General features: G+C 39.8%; 1 protein-coding gene across 1 annotated transcript in view; it reads left to right on the top strand.

The window, feature by feature from the left end:
* Nucleotides 1–856: 856 nt before the first annotated feature.
* The window catches only part of LOC106567785 (androgen receptor), a 66,474-nt gene continuing 49,006 nt past the window's right edge, over nucleotides 857–18,324 (top strand). Inside the window, exons 1-3 of the mRNA XM_014137515.2 lie at nucleotides 857–2,954; nucleotides 14,082–14,233; nucleotides 17,486–17,602. Coding sequence (XP_013992990.2) covers nucleotides 1,522–2,954; nucleotides 14,082–14,233; nucleotides 17,486–17,602 — 1,702 coding nt within the window. The 5' untranslated portion in view covers nucleotides 857–1,521. The remainder of the gene's footprint in view (nucleotides 2,955–14,081; nucleotides 14,234–17,485; nucleotides 17,603–18,324) is intronic.

Below are 18,324 nucleotides of genomic sequence, written 5' to 3' on the forward strand. Positions count from 1 at the left end.
TCAGAAATACTGTGTAGACATTGTTAACATTGTAAATGACTATTGTAGCCGGAAACGGCTGATTTTTTATGGAATATCTACATAGGCATACAGAGGCCCATTATCAGCAACCATCACCCCTGTGTTCCAATGGCATGTTGAGTTAGCTAATCACTTTAAAAGGCTAATTGATCATTAGAACTTTGGCAATTATGTTAGCACAGCTGAAAACTGTTGTTCTGATTAAAGATGCAATAAAACTGTCTGACTAGTTGAGTATCTGGAGCATCAGCATTTGTGGGTTCGATTACAGGCTCAAAATGTCCAGAAACAAAGAACTTTCTTCTGAAACTCGTCAGTCTATTCTTGTACTGAGAAATGACGGCAATTCCATGCGAGAAATTGCCAAGAAACAGAAGATCTCATACATCAGTGTTTACTACTCCCTTCACAGAACAGCGCAAACTGTCTCTAACCAGAATAGAAAGAGGAGTGGGAGGACTCAGTGCACAACTGAGCAAGAGGACAAGTACATTAGTGTCTAGTTTGAGAAACAGACGCCTCAACTGGCAGCTTCATTATAGTCCTGAACTTTGAAATCTAAAATATATTTTTTCAGTTTTTGCTTACTATCATAGTTTAATGTCTTCACTTTATGTAGAAAATAGTATAAAAAAACCCTTGAATGAGTAAGTGTCTCTATACTTTTGACTGGTACTGTATATATATATATATATATACATACATGTATTTTGAATTACTTTCTGTGGGCCAACTGGCCTTAATCCAATGATATTTATTTAGTCATTAAGGAATCCTGCCAAACTCACAGGCTGACGACAACAAGCGCCCAAGGACATTGGAAGATAACTTTGTCCCTGCGCAAACTTGCAGGAATCCAAACATTCTTAAAAACCAAGCATTAATTGCTGTTCTTCCGGGGTGTGTTCAGTTGTCCGACGAGTTTTTTGGGTGCATCACTCTTTTGTAGGCTTGCAACTTTATGGATATTAAACGTTAGCCTACTAGAGGAGTTTAACAGCCACCGCTTCACTCCGGTTTCGCATTTGCCAGATTGGACACAGACAACAGGGAAAAATAGCCACGATTATAGTCCATCGACTTCAGAACATCACTTCAGTCAGGACAAATTTCATTTTCGCCTTCATGGATGGTGAGCGCAAATCTGACATGTAGGATACTTCTGTTGGCTTTATAATGTCAAAATGTATGCATTAACTTTTTTATATATGAATCCGTAAGCATTTTATGAAATAACGACATATTTGTTTTCATAACCTTTTTATATAAACTGAGTAAATCATTTTTGGTGTAGGCTAAATATTTCGGACAAAAAATCGATTAAATTACGCAATAGGCCTATCCTCCTATTTTTTAAAGATAGGTCTAATTAGCTGACTCATTGTTTTGTGACTTTTTACTTTCTTGTCAATGAACTTGGTCAATAAGTTTACGTTTTCACAAACCTAATTTTTCACAACTCAGACGGCCAATCACCGTAAACGCCGTTTTTTTTGGACTATGGAGACTCCGGTTGGATTAGGAGGAGTTTGTGACTCCCCAAACCTAGTTTTTCGCGGACCTTTCCAAAACGTTTTCCACAACGTGCAAGCACTGCCGAGTAACACGACTGTCACTGAAAGCTTGGACTTTTGTAGTTCAAAGTACAGTTTCTTGCAGAATAAACAACCCTGGGAGATGCGCCAAACGAGCCGGCAATCACCCCGAAAAGAAATATGGTCAGAAACGGCTCGCAATTCTGATATTGAAGTGAGGGAAGACGACAGCGTTTGTTTTTGCAGAACACTCGAATCAGTGGCATGTCGTATCCATTTTGCCAAAAGCTCAAAAGGGAACAAAGCCGGGTTTTCCTATTTGAACGAATCAGACAATCCAAACGCGAATGAATACGGATCGTGTCGCTCTGGACAGCAAGTCTCCAACACGGAACAACAGTCCTGTCAACCTTCTGTGTCCCATCACGGAAATGAGTTAAATCCTAACAGTGAGGCCTGTGTGGCGAGCAGTTGCTCCAGTTCTGCCTGCAGCACCATCTCAAAAACGGCGAGGGAGCTCTGCAACGCTGTCTCTGTGTCACTGGGATTGACCATGGACGCAAATGAGATGACTGACCTGGGACCTAGTCACGCACCATCCAGCGTAAATCACCAAAGTCAAGGAAACTATTTGTTTGAGGTGCCTCTATTGAAATGTTCTGGAGCTGGAGAAAACGTCTCCATAACAGAATACCAATGCCCCAGTGAGCGCAATGCCAAGCCACTACAAAGTGATAAACAACTAGTTGAGATGTTTCAACGTTCCCCTGCAAACAACCTCACAGAAAAACTGTCGACTATACAGCACCTTAGCTCCGGACATCCATCCACAGATGAACAGGAGTTTAGACTGAATGAAAACAGGGATGACCCGACTTCAAAAGAAACAGATCATTTTTTGAATACAGGAGCTCGCTCAGCGTCTTATCATTTTGACCAACTGTTGCCAGCACACTTCAGTCAAACCGAAACAGACAGAAACTCTTCTCCTGTGTTCTACAAACCCCCAGCACATGTCGGTGAAACTGGAGAGACTATGGAGGACAAATATGCTGACTACTTACAACAACAGTACAGTGTCAAGATAAAATCTGAGGCCTTTAATAGGCATAATGAACCTGCCGGAACGTCATGGGACTTTCAGTACAGGTATAATGACAATGACAATACACAATATGGACCGAGGCAGGGTATGAATTCATACTTTGCGGGACCGGACACTGCGTTCATTTGTAACCCTCATGAATTTGAGAGGGGTGGTGGACTTGTGCGCAGAGAACGGCCAACTCCTGAGCAGTGGTACCCGGGCGAGATGCAAGGGAGGATGACCTATCCCAACTCCCCATGCATAAAGAATGAGGTTGGTGACACTCTGGATGTCTCTTACACAGATGCCAGGTAAGAACTTTATTGACATGCACAAATACACAGAAACACTTTACATTACAGTGCCCTTATTATGGTGTAATTAACCTACATTTGTAATTTCAGTGTAACAAAGCAATCTGCCACCTGTCACATTTTACAATGTTATGGGCTGCATAATTCTTAATTCCCTCTTCCAACAGACTATCACAATGTACTATAATAGGGTGGCTACTGTGATATTGATAATATGTATTTGATGAAAAAAAACGACCCCTTTGCCATATGGTAATATTGCAAATTATACAGTTTTGTGTTTATTTTATTATCTTTAATAAATGTAGCACTCTCAGTATTACTCTCTGTGGTGGTTACTGCAGTAGTAACATAGAATGAATTCTGCATAGGTTAGGCCACTATTGATCCTGAAAACGATAGCCATGAATAGTGTTGAAGGAACAGAAAAAACAACACATTTTAACAGTTCAGATTTGTACATCCTAGAGGAATTGCAAAGTTGCACCTCCATATCATTGTCATTACAGCAAATAAAGGTGTTATAAGCCTACTTTGTAGACTACTTTGAGCATCTATAGTTCTAAGCTCTGACTAGTGTATAGCCATAGTGCTTGTCTGTTTTTGCTTTTTTAAAGAAATAAGACCTTCTAGGCTTCATTAGAACTTATTTTATTATTATGTTGTCTGTATAACTTTTTCCTAGAATTTGATTGGACACAAAGCCACATGCCGCATGATTTACGTATCTCGATCGCAAAATAATAAATGTGTTGTTGAATTGATTAACAATGCTTTTCATAGGATACTTCGAAAATTAACTGTTGTCCAACTTAAATCCTGCTTGTGGAATGTGCAACTAATATCATGCAAAAAGCAAGCATCATATCTGTAGTGTCTGTATTACACTGAGTACGGTCGTTGAGCAAATTTTGTTGTCTTTAATGTTTTACTCACAGTGATTTGGTGTTTGGTGTAGTAGTATGGATGGAATGACACAAATAGAGCCCTTATTGGTGTACACTATTTTCATTCAAAGGTAGTCAAATCAATGTCTCAACCTTAAAGTGAACCTGTAATTTTTCAAGAACTTGTCATGTTGCCTACAGAATAAGAGAAATGCATTATATATACAGACTACACTCTTAGGAAAAAAAAGTTCAGCTTCAGCTGTCCCCATAGGAGAACCCTTTTTGGTTCCAGGTATAATAACTCTTTTGGGTTCCATGCGGAACCCTCTGTGGAAAGGGTTATACATGGAACCCAAAAGGGTTCTTCAAAGGGTTCTCCTATGGGGACAACCAAAGAACCCTTTTAGGTTCTAGATAGCATCTTTTTTCCTAAGAGCAGGGTTCCCCAACTGGTAGACCGCCAGCCAAAACGTTTTCTGAGAATTTTTTTTTTTATAAACTCAAAAATTTCAGCAAATCAGCTCCAAGTGCTTTTAATTTTGAAAATCTGGTCCAAAGTATTTCCACACATAATAGAGAGACACGTGATTGTATACAAATGTAAGCAGGTGTGAAATTATGTTTTAGTCAAATGTATGTATTTGGGCTTTGTAGGCTGTCAATTTACAGTCTACAAATTATTTGTAATTATGTTACGGCCCCCTGATCAACCACTCAAGGAAAAATCAGCCCGCAGTTGACTCTAGTTGATGATCCCTGGTGTACAGGCTCTGTGAAGATAGGCTTTTGAGGGGCTGTAACAATTCAATGAGCAGACTTTCTTATCTTACACACAAGACACTGCATCCCCTAACACTGAGTGGAGGGAGAAGTTTGTTATCGGTCCAGTCACATTTTTTTTACTCCAAAAATGGCTAGTGATGATCTCAATTCTCATATATTCAGAACAAGAAATGCTATAAAATCTTGTTTACGGTATAAACCATTTACTAACATGATCATATGAGACGTGGGCCACTTCATTTAAATTTAGTTACAAGAGATTTAGAAACAACATTCTTCCTTCCTGCCCATGAGAAAGCATTTTTGAATCTCAAACATGTTTGAATCTGTAGCTCAATTATTCCCAACCAGAAGACAAAGACTTAGACAATATGCATCTCTATAATATCTGTTACAGGGAGTAATATTTCTCCAATTCAGGATAATAGTGCATCATTGGTGCCCTTACCTGTTGATTCATTTTGCCCTGTAGTTTGGAATTTTGGTATTTGCATTTACAAGATGTTTCTAAGATAGTGAAGTGGTATGGAATTTATATCAAACAGTTGCATGTATTGTAATGGGTAGCAATAACACTAGATTTGCATGTTTGTGTGTACGGTATTCCTCGTTTCCACATTGTCAGAAGTTTGTACATTTAGCACTACTTTGATTAATGTCATGAGACAGAGATCTAGTTTTACATGAGTTAACTGGTGATCTACTTTACTGCCCGTTTGACAGCAGCCCCACATCATTCATACACATGGCCATATTTTAGAATATCTTTGTCTGACTTGGGGAGCTCATCTATATACATTTTTAAATGGTCTGATAGGCCCACTATAACTGAGCCCTAGCTTGAGTTCCTATGTGAATTTGATTGTTTATTGAATTACCCCGTAGACAAAGTAATATTGTCTCTGTCAGAAAATGTTTCACATTGTGGCATTAACACTTACATTGTTCTGATCTGCAATATAACAGCAGCAACTACAATTATACCAAACATAGACCTGTTACATCACATTGAATGCTTTTAAGATTTGTATTTTAGTCAACATAAACAGTAACCCCTCTGGTGTGTTCACAGTCCTAGAAGTATCCTATAGCCAGTTTATAACTGTGAAGGGACATCCAGACCATGTCTTTTCAATTACACATGAGTGCTAATTGTTATAGCTTCCTCTATAGCCCTCAAACTCAACTCTGGCCTCGAAGCCAACTGCATTCCCCTCTAATCATGGACTGATTTAGACCAAGGACACTCATTTTTTTCCTTTCAATTAAGACCTAGACAACCAGGTGAGGTTGAATACCCCTGCTCTATAGAATGCTTTTATAAGCAATGTATTATCCAATGGTGTATTTTTTTTTTAACGAACTGGAACTATAACAGAGCATGTCTGATCAGGCTTCATCCAACTCTGGAAGTAAATACAAACATCAGAGATAATTCACCAACCATGTGATGTTACGGTGTACTATGGATAAATGTTAAAATTGGTCAGTAATAATATATTATCAATAGAGAATATATACTGTGGTTCCAAAAAGCTCAGCACAGGAACATGGAACATGGAAGTGTGGAAGAACAAGATAGGCCTCTAAAAGGCTTGTTAGACAAAGGGTCAATTAAGTTGTCAATTTCTGTTGCAGAAATTATGCTCTGTTTGGTGTGAAAATTGATTTTTGTCTTACTAAGCAGTCACTGGCACCTAACACTTATTTTTGGACTGTTCCTTACCTTTAGCTGTCATCACCATGTCATATGAGAGGCATATTTGCATATTTGTAACTATTAATGAAGATGACGTTCTATCGTTTCCACATTATAGCAGCCGGACGGATTTCCACCCAATATCACACAGGCAGTATACTTCTTTACACTGTAAGTTTCAGGTTTAAAAAAACAACAACTATTAGTTACCACCACATTGAGCATATTTACTTAACATTTCAGGATGATGGTTTGAGTTTGTAGTTAAATTGAAAAAAACCCGCCAATAAAACGTATATTCCTGCATTCGCTATTCAAAACTATATAAAATTTGCTTTAAAACTAACTCTATCCATGAAATACTGGTGTTTTTAATGAGTTTTCTCTAGAGTATGTCAAATGCGATGCTGTTAGTGCATTCAGTGCATATTGTTTGCTCAGTACTGTTACTATATGTGTGTTTATTCCACCATCACTCCCAATCAGTGTAGGAATAATAATCCCTGTGGTATTTCATCAGAATTGTTTTGGCTGTAAAGTTTAATCATCTTTACCAGAGATGGCTCACCCCTTCCACCACTCCCTCTCTCAGATCACTCTCACTCCCCACTGGACTAAGAGTGGGCTTCATGCCTCAGATCCCTCTTGTCCTATTTGATGTCGCTTCCTTGGCCCCATGGCTCATTATGGCATTGTTTATATACACTCACAACACAAGTAGGTGGCAGCCTGCAGTGCACTGGGCTTTATGACTGGGAAAGGTTGTTTTGAATTTGTTTCGTCATTTGAGGTGTGTGTGTGTGTGGGGGGGGGGGGGGGGACACGTTTTGAGGACAAAGGGCTGGATGCACTAATGGTCAGTACTCCACTGCTGATTTTGATGACCTAACCATCTGATCCACTCACTAAATGAGACAGTGAATTTACCTGAGATTCTAAATTACTCTCCAAATTGCACCTCAAGCATGAAAGTGCTGTGCTAATGACAATTCGCATGTCAAAGTCACACACCACCTGCAGTGTAAAATATTATATGGATTCCAAGGTCTAAAATGTCTAAGTGCTATTTGCTTCAGTTTTTGAACTTACAAACCATATGGCTATTAGCTCCAATTGGCTTATGGGCAGCATTCTTGATATCAGCCTCCTGTTATATCAAAATCAGAATAGCTTATTATGCTCATGTGGAGTAGTCCTTCACCTAGGCGACATTTATTGGGGGAAATGTTGAATGTGAATTTCATTTCAAACTGGTTAGATGGGGTGGGTAGTGAAGAACCGGGATAAAAGTAATACTTACTTATTTTCCTAATTACTCAGAGATCAACAAAAAAAAAAAATATTGTTATTTAACCTTTATTTAACTAGGCAAGTCAGTTAAGAACAAATTCTTTATTTACAATGACGCCTACCCTGGCCAAACCCAGACGACCCTGGGCCAATTGTGCGCCGCCCAATGGGACTCCCAATCACAAAAATGACATATGTTTGGAACCTTAAATAACTAAACACAACTCTACAACCAAAAAACACTTCCTGGTCTGTTTTTTACTTACATCGCTCATAACCAGTTTTTGTTGATAACTCTGCGAAACATGGTGGGACTAGGCTGTTTCTTTGCAGTGAGCTCATCCTCCACATTAGGAACGTGCTGACTTGACTACATCATTCTAGCTTCTGTGTTATCTGAGAAAATGGGCGTGTTACTTTCACCACGTTACTTTTGTCCCGGCTCTCCCTGACAAAGGACATCCGCTTTGATTCAGTAGAATTCTGTGGTTACAAGTCTTTGACAGTGAGGCTGAACGGTAATTTCAGAGGAGTAAGATTCTTTCCAATATAAAATGACATACTTTTTTAATCCTTGATGATTTTAACAATACAATTTATAAAGTGGAGATGTTTTGCCTAATAGAGTTTTATGAATAGTCCAAATGGTCAGAACCAGTCTGAAATACAATTATTCAGCTTTTCTGATCATTTCTGTTTTCCCCTGCCTTGCCATGCCTGCCCTATACATTCACATTAATACGCCATGTTGACATCCACAGGATATGCCATCAACATATTAATGTCCTGCAGTATTGCCACCTATCCTAAATGCACTTCTCATTTTGGAATTCCAAGAATTCTAACTATTTCCCTGAAATGTTTATTGCAAAAGTGGATAACGTCTACAATTTTTTTTCGGAGGTCTTTGCTGATTTATTTTCATTTTCCCATGATGTCAAGCAAAGAGGCACTGAGTTTGAAGGTAGGCCTTGAAATACATCCACAGGTACATCTCCAATTAACTCAAGTGATGTCAATTAGCCTATCAGAAGTTTCTAAAGCCCACATTTTCTGGAATTTTCCAAGCTGTTTAAAGGCACAGTCAACTTAGTGGATGTAAACTTCTGACCCACTGGAATTGTGATAGAGTGGAATATAAGTGAAATAATCTGTCTGTAAACAATTGTTGGAAAAATTACTTGTGCCATGCACAAAGTACCGTAATTTCCGGACTATAAGCCGCAACTTTTTTCCTACGCTTTGAACCTCGCGGCTTAAACAATAACGCGGCTAATATATGGATTTTTCCCACTTTCAATTTTTTTTTAAAGGAGATGACTTCAGTGGTTTCAGTGCATAGGAGGAGGAAGATAGTGACCAATGACTTTCTTGGTAGGCTACTGTTTACTGCAAATTTTTTATTTTTTGTTACAAGCCGTGTTTCATTAAAGCCTATTTATTTTTGTTACAAGCCGTGTTTCGTTAAAGCCTATTTATTTTTGTTACAAGCCGTGTTTCGTTAAAGCCTGTGTAAAGTTCATTTGTTTCAATGTACCGGTAGGCACCTGCGGCTTATAGACATGTGCGGCTTATTTATGTTCAAAATAATACTTTTTTTAAAATTCAGTGGGTGCGGCTTATATTCAGGTGCACTCAATAGTCCGGAAATTACGGTAGATGTCCTAACCGACTTGCCAAAACTATAGTTTGTTAACAAGAAATTTGTGGAGTGGTTGAAAAGCGAGTTTTAATGACTCCAACCTAAGTGTATGTAAACTTCTGACTTCAACTGAATATAGTCATGTCAAATGAAATATTAAGCCACTGATAGCTGTTCAGAGGTAACTATGACAAAACTGAGCCTTGTGCTTTATTCCCTTACAGCTGGCCTCTCTTGCTCTAGATTCTGACCGAGAGTCAGTGGGCATTTAGCATACTGCAGAAACTGTAGAGATGACTGTTTTGGTGATTGGTTATAAGCTTTGTCCTTGCCTTCTTTATATAGAGCCTTGACATCTTACATTACGTGTCATTGAATTATAGTTATGTCTGTACACACTGTCCAATCTCTTCCTGTGCTCACGGCTGCAGTAGAGCACCCCTCTTGCCCCCCTGGCCCTGGCACTTCTGTTCTCACCTTTCCCACACTCTCTCATCATCACACCCTCTGTCCAGCTCTAATGGGAGATCAGACAAATTCTGATCTCACTTAGAAACTGTGAATCTGAGGGAGAAAAGTGAAAATTATTCAATAAATCTGGATCTGTTAATAAAATAAAATGTTGGTTAAATGCATTTGAATTTAATCAGCATCCCTTTTGATTTAAACAAAACTTTAATGTAAGAAGTGGTCAGAAAGGGAATGTTTGGACCTGAATGCCCAAACATTCATGAGATAAAGATGCTCAAAGTTGAGCCATTTTGCCTACTTTACCATACCATGAGACATCCATGTCTTCATCCCTGGAAAATAAGTTTGATATAATTTAAAAGCTCACACACAGTGTTGTCAATCAATTGTATTATTTAAAAATATAAATATATATAAAAATAAAGGAATACAAATTGTAATTTACAACCTATAAACATAAATGATCGAAAACGTGTAAACTCTCCATATTTGCATATGTTATAGCTTACACTCTATTTCACATCATCTGAGGTTTTGTGTTGTGCCCACCATCGGTTAAGACATGACATGCTCTCGAATACAGATTGGGTGTCATTTCAGTCATAGGTCCATTCTATGAATTATATTTCTATCTCTTCAGACCATTGCAATGTAGCTGGTACACCGTTGACATTTAAATTGAATTGAAATTTTAACAACTAATTAGTTACTATACCACAGATCCACCGGTTGTATGTCAACTTAAACGGTCAAGTCTATTCTATTATCTATATTGCTATGATTTAAATAGGTTTCCTATGGAGGATTGACAATAACATTTAAAACAACAGATATACCCATTCAAGTCAACATTCTCTGATGTGTGGATCTCCAAACATCTTTGTGGTATCATTTGAAAGTTGACATTTTATTTGTATTCCCATTTCAGTACATTTATCAGCCAAAACATTGCACCCACCTTGTATTCAAGAGCATGTTATGTCAAAACCGATGGCAGGCACAACACAAACACCTTAGATGATGTAAAATAGGGTCTAAGCTACAACATATGTGATTATGAATTTGACGCTTTTCTAGATAATTGAATTGTTAAAATGTCATTTCTTAAATAAAATAAATACAATTCTCTAGAAATTATCTTATACTTTGACAACCCTGTTTGTAAGCTTTTAAATGATATCAGTCTCAACCGTTTATCCATTACAGTGGTGAAGACATGGATGTGTCATGGTAGGGTGGGGTATGCAAAATAGGTCAACTTTGAGCACCTTTATTTATTTATTTTTTAAATATTTTTTTCGCCTTCATTTAACCAGGTAGGCTAGTTGAGAACAAGTTCTCATTTGCAACTGCGACTTGGCCTAGATAAAGCAAAGCAATTCGACACATACAACAACACAGAGTTACACATGGAATAAACAAAACATACACTCAATAATACAGTAGAACAAAAGAAAACAAAAAGTCTATATACAGTGAGTGCAAATGAGGTAAGTTAAGGCAATAAATAGGCCATGGTGGCAAAGTAATTACAATATAGCAATTAAACACTGGAATGGTAGATGTGCAGAAGATGAATGTGCAAGTAGAGATACTTGGGTGCAAAGGAGCAAGATAAATAAATAAATACATTATGGGGATGAGGTAGGTAGATAGATGGGCTATGTACAGGTGCAGTGATCTGTGAGCTGCTCTGACAGCTGGTGCTTAAAGCTAGTGAGGGAGATATGAGTCTCCAGCTTCAGAGATTTTTGCAGTTCGTTCCAGTCATTGGCAGCAGAGAACGGGAAGGAAAGACGACCAAAGAAGGAATTGGCTTTGGGGGTGACCAGTGAGATATACCTGCTGGAGCGCGTGCTACGAGTGGGTGCTACTATCGTGACCAGTGAGCTGAGATAAGGCGGGGCTTTACCTAGCAGAGACTTGTAGATAACCTGTAGCCAGTGGGTTTGGCGACGAGTATGAAGCGACCAACCAACGAGAGCGTACAGGTCGCAATGGTGGGTAGTGTATGGGGCTTTGGTGACAAAACGGATGGCACTGTGATAGACTCCATCCAGTTTTTCGAGTAGAGTGTTGGAGGCTATTTTATAGATGACATTACCGAAGTCGAGGATCGGTAGGATGGTCAGTTTTATGAGGGTATGTTTGGCAGCATGAGTGAAGGATGCTTTGTTGCGATATAGGAAGCCGATTCTAGATTAAATTTGGGATTGGAGATGCTTAATGTGAGTCTGGAAGGAGAGTTTACAGTCTAACCAGATACCCAGGTATTTGTAGTTGTCCACGTATTCTAAGTCAGAGCCGTCCAGAGTAGTGATGTTGGACGGGCGAGCAGGTGTGGGCAGTGATCGATTCAATAGCATGCATTTAGTTTTCTTGCATTTAAGAGCAGTTGGAGGCCACGGAAGGAGAGTTGTATGGCATTGAAGCTCGTCTGGAGATTAGTTAACACAGTGTCCAAAGAGGGGCCATAACTATACAGAATGGTGTCGTCTGCGTAGAGGTGGATCAGAGAATCACCAGCAGCAAGAGCAACATCATTGATGTATACAGAGAGGAGAGTCGGCTCGAGAATTGAACCCTGTGGCACACCCATAGAGACTGCCAGAGGTCCGGACAACAGGTCTTCCGGTTTGACACACTGAACTCTATCAGAGAAGTAGTTGGTAAACCAGGTGAGGCAATCATTTGAGAAACCAAGGCTGTCGAGTCTGCCAATAAGAATGTGGTGATTGACAGAGTTGAAAGCTTTGGCCAGGTCGATGAATACGGCTGCACAGTAATGTCTCTTATCGATGGCGGTTATGATGTCGTTTAGGACCTTGAGCTTGGCTGAGGTGCACCCATGACCAGCTCTGAAACCAGATTGCATAGCGGAGAAGGTACGGTGGGATTCGAAATGGTCGGTAATTTGTTTGTTAACTTGGCTTTCGAAGACCTTAGAAAGACAGGGTAGGATAGATATAGGTCTGTAGCAGTTTGGGTCTAGAGTGTCACCCCCTTTGAAGAGGGGGATGACTGCGGCAGCTTTCCAATCTTTGGGAATCTCAGACAATACGAAAGAGAGGTTGAACAGGCTAGTAATAGGGGTTGCAACAATTTTGGCAGATAATTTTAGAAAGAGAGGGTCCAGATTATCTCTTGAATGTTTTGGCATTCAGGTCCAAAAAGTCACTTTCTGGGCACTTCTACAATGGAAAAGTTTGTGGTCATATGCACATCCTTAAAAAACATAGGTGCTGGGCTAATAAAGAATACTAGTAAATAAGAAGAAGGCCTGCACACTCTTTAAGTTCCCAATTCACCACTTATTGCCTATGTTTCGATTTGAAACTAATCTTCGCCAGGTCAAACAAAAAAACCTGAAGAAGATCGGTTTCAGATCGAAACGTAGTCAATAAAGCAGTGAATTGGGAGCTTAAAGAGTGTGCGGGCCTTCTTGTTCTTTACTACACCTCTACAATGGGCAAATATGTATGGAAATACTACACCTCTACAATGGGCAAATATGTATGGAAGGTTTCGTTCAAGTCAAAAGGGGTGATTCAATTCAAATGGATTTACCCTTTTCACTATTTCTATAGAACCACACAAATAGGTGATGCACTTGATGGTAGTAGTATTGCACCTGAGCCTTCAATGTGAGGAGTCCTATAGAATGCCAGCCAGAGGCAATCACGTTTCATTTTGGTCATGGACTATGGTCCAGATTGGGTGTCAGCTTCTATGTGAGGTGTTGGTCATTTTGCCTCTACTAAGTCAGTGGCTTATAGCTAACCATGTTTATTTTTAGCAGAAGATCAACTTGCTTATGTGACATGCCTTGCATAATGTTAATTTCATCAGAGCAATTGCTCTGTTTGTCAATTATCATGTGGACAATGAAGCTCTGCAGTTATACTATGATAGTTTTGATGAATTTGAATATTTTAGACAAGTCCACTAGTCCTTTCTCAATGGTTTAACCCCTATAGAAAAAAATACAGGCCTCAAGCATTAGGTTCATGGTCACTTCATGGTCCTGTATGGCTCAGATGGTAGAACATTGCGCTTGCACTGCCAGGGTTGTGGGTTGATTCCCGGGTCCACCCATATGTAAAATGTATGCACGCATGACTGACTGACTGTAAGTCACTTTGGATAAAAGTGTTTGCTACATAGCATGTATTATATTACTTTTGTTAAAATGGCAGGAAACGGCTTATCAGAGTGTATGTAGTGGCAATAGAGAGAGGCAGAAGATAATAGGAACGCATATACTTATTGAATGATGCTGTTGACTAATTCTGTACTGTTTGTGTATATGTTTTTGTTGTTTTCTAAAAGCTTTTACTATATTCCTAAAGGTTTGAGGGTGGCAGCGACCACATGTACCCCATGGAGTTCTTCTTCCCGCCCCAGAGGACCTGTCTGATCTGTGCAGAAGAGGCATCCGGCTGCCACTATGGAGCACTCACCTGTGGCAGCTGCAAAGTGTTCTTCAAGAGAGCTGCAGAAGGTAAGACTTGATTAAGTAATATGCCGTTGCACCTCTCCACACAGAAGACAGAGCAGAGCATTAATGGTGGAAATGGGATCCATATGTCAGAGCCACCTCTCATGCTTTTTGGAAATAATGTCTTTATGTATTACACTGAACAAAAACATACAGTGCATTCAGAAAGTATTCAGATCCCTTGACTTTTTTCACATTTTGTTACGTTACAGCCTTATTCTAAAGTTGATTTAAAAAAAAGAAAAAAAATCATTAATCAACACACAATACCCCATAATGACAAACCAAAAACAGGTTTTGAATTTTTTGCAAATGTATAATATATTTATATATAAAACTTAATTACATAAGTATTTAGACTCTTTGATATGAGACTCGAAATTGAGCTCAGGTGCATCCTGTTTCCATTGATCATCCTTGAGATTTTTCTACAACTTGATTGGAGTCCACCTGTGGTAAATGTAATTGATTGGACATGACTTGGAAAGGCACACACCTGTCTATACAAGGTCCCACATTTGACAGTGCATGTCAGAGCAAAAACCAAGCCACGAGGTCGAAAAAATTGTCCGTAGAGCTCAGAGACAGGATTTTTGTCAAGGCACAGATCTGGAGAAGGGTATCAAAACATTTCTGTGACATTGAAGGTCCCCAAGAACACAGTGGCCTTTGTCATTCTTAAAAGGAAGAAGTTTGGAACCACCAAGACTCTTCCTAGAGCTGGCCGCCCGGCCAAACTGAGCAATCGGGGGAGAAGGGCCTTGGTAGGTGACCAAGAACCCAATGGTCACTCTGAAAGAGCTCCAGAGTTCCTCTGTGGAGATGGGAGACTTTCAGAAGGACAACCATCTCAGCAGCACTCCACCAATAAGGTCTTTATGGTAGGGTGGCCAGACTTAAGCCACTCCTCAGTAAAAGGCACATGACAGCCCGCTTGGAGTTTATCAAAAGGCACCTAAAGGACTCTCAGACCATGAGAAACAAGATTCTCTGGTCTGATGAAACCAAGATTGAACTCGTTGGCCTGAATGCCAAGCGTCACGTCTGGAGGAAACCTGGCACCATCCCTACAGTGAAGCATGGTGGTGGCAGCATCATGCTGTGGGGATGTTCATCAGCGGCAGGGACTTTGAGACTAGTCAGGATCGAGGGAAGATGATCAGAGCAAAGTGCAGAGAGATCCTTGATGAAAACCTGCTCCAGAGCACTCAGGACCTCAGACTGGGGTGAAGGTTCACCTTCCAACAGGACAAAGACCTTAAGCACACAGCCAATACAATGCAGGAGTGGCTTCGGGACAAGTCTCTGAATGTCCTTGAGTGGCCCAGCCAGAGCCCAGACTTGAACCTGATTGGAGAGACCTGAAAATAGCTGTGCAGCGACGCTCCCCATCCAACCTGACCGAGCTTGAGAGGATCTGCAGAGAAGAATTGGAGAAACTTTCCAAATACAGGTGTGCCAAGCTTGCAGCGTCATATCCAAGAAAACACGAGGCTGTAATCGCTGCCAAAGGTGTTTCAACAAAGTACTGAGTAAAGGGTCTGAATACTTATGTAAATTTAATATTTCAGTTAATTCTTTTTTTTAATACAAATAATGTCTAAAAACCTGTTTTTGCTTCGTCATTGGGGGTATTGTGTGTAGATTGATGAGGGAAAAAAAGATTGAATCAATTTTAGAATAAGGCTGTAACATAACAAAATGTGGAAAAAGTCCAGGTGTCTGAATACTGTAAATGCAATATGAAACAATTTCAGCAATTTTACTGAGTTACGGTTCACATAAGGAAATCAATCAATTGAAATAAATAATTTGGCCCTGATCTATGGATTTCACATTACTGGGCAGGGGTGCAGCCATGAGTGGGCCTGGGTGGTCATAGGCCCACCCACAGGTGGGCCAGGCCCAACCAATTAGAATCTGTTTTTCCCCACAAGGGCTTTATTACAGCCAGAAATACTCCTGTTTCATCAGCTGTCCAGGTGGCTGGTCTCAGACGATCTGGCAGGTGAAGAAGCTGGATGTTGCAGTTCTGGGCTGGTGTGGTTCCATGTGGTCTGCGGTTGGACGTACTGCCAAATTCTCTAAAAACTATGTTAGAGGTGGCTTATGGTAGAGAAATGAACATTCAATTCTCTGACAACAGCTCTGGTGGACATTCCTGCAGTCAGTATGCCAATTGTATGCTCCCTCAAAACTTGAGATGTCTGTGGCATTGGGTTGAGTGACAAAACTGCACATTTTAGATTGGCCTTTTATTGTCCCTAGGACAAGGTCCACCTCTGTAATGATCATGCTGTTTAATCAGCTTATTGATATGCCACATCTGTCAGGTGGATAGATTTACTTGGCAAAGGAGAAATGCTCAGTAACAGGAATGTAAACAAATTTGTGCAACAAATTTGAGAGGAATAAGCTTTTTGTGAGTGTGGAACATTTCTGGGATCTTTTCTTTCTGCTCATGAAACTTGAGACCAACACTTTTACATGTTGCGTTTATACTTTTGTTCAGTACAGATGTAAATTATGTCATAAGGAAAATTGATAAATGTATTTCAAAGGAAAATTCCCATGGTCCATAGTATGGTTGATTTGGAATATGTCAACAGAAATCTATGTAATTCTTTACAGAATTGCCTAAAGTTACATTCATCCTAGCCTATCCCTCTGGGAAATCAGATTTAAACACAAACATTCTGAGCTACCAAGGCAAGTTAATCAGGCTTTTACTGACAATTACATCTAATCCATTACTATTTCAGTACAATGGCAGTTTTGGATGCAAAATATTTTTGGATGCAATATAGTTTCTCTTTAATTGACCATGCTCTGCCATGAAAATAACAGAAAACACCAGCTCAAATGCTGCCTTCCAGCTCCTAGGTATTCATTTGTTTTGTTCAGTATTTTCCTTTCTTAATTGAACTGTGCGTGGAAGCCGCAAAACTGCCATCAAACCATGCCATGTAAAATGATAGATTTGATTAATTCAATATGCTACTTTTAGAGCATGTCAATGTACTCTTCAACAAAAGTGTGTACACTGAGGAGATTTTATAGTCTAAGCTCCTGCTTTTTATGATCATCACACTGGACATGATAAGCAAGAGAGCAAAACATATAACTGTTCCGGCTGTGATGATTCATGATGTAACTAACAACCATGTTACAACTTACAACCATGACGTACCTTTCTTAATCATTCAAAGTAGAATTTCGTATTCTAATTCTTATCTTTGTTTGCATCTTTGTTAGGGAAACAGAAATACCTGTGTGCCAGCAGAAATGACTGCACCATCGATAAGCTGAGAAGGAAGAACTGCCCATCATGTCGACTGAGGAGGTGTTTTGAAGCTGGGATGACCCTCGGAAGTAAATACAACTATTATGTCAATTTCTTAAGTCTATGAGAAATAATCAAAGTACTTAGCCATCCATCCATCCATCCATCCACCCACCCACTGATCGATAATCATGGACAAAAGTTTGTGAATGTACAGTTACATACACTCACCAGCCAGTTTATTAGGTACACCACCCCGTTCACAAAAACATATCGCTCCTACAGACAGTGAGTCACATGGCTGTGGGTTGCTATATAAAGCAGGCAGACAGGCATTGAAGCATTCAGTTACTGTTCGATTGAACGTTAGAATGGGCAAAATAAGTTGTGTGGTATGATCGTCGGTGCCAGGTGCGCCGGATCCAGTATCTCAGAAACAGCCGCCCTCATGGGCTTTTCATGCCCGACAGAATCTAGGGTTTACCGAGAACGGTGCGACAAACAAAAACATTCAGTCAGCGAAAACAGCTTGTTGATGAGAGAGGTCAAAGGAGAATAGCAAGAATCGTGCAAGATAACAGGTGGGCTACAAACAGACAAATAATGGCGCAGTACAACAGTGGTGTGCAGAACAGCATCTCGGAACACACAACTCGTCGATCCTTGTCACGGATGGGCTATTGCAGCAGACAACAACACCGGGTTCCACTCCTATCAGCTAAAAACAAGAAGAAGCAGCTCCAATGCTAGACAATTGAGGAGTGGAAAAACATCGACTTGAACATTACAGCGAGTTCAGTTTACTTAAGTC

Source organism: Salmo salar, chromosome ssa13 (assembly GCF_905237065.1).
Source record: "Salmo salar chromosome ssa13, Ssal_v3.1, whole genome shotgun sequence".
Taxonomy (NCBI): domain Eukaryota; kingdom Metazoa; phylum Chordata; class Actinopteri; order Salmoniformes; family Salmonidae; genus Salmo; species Salmo salar.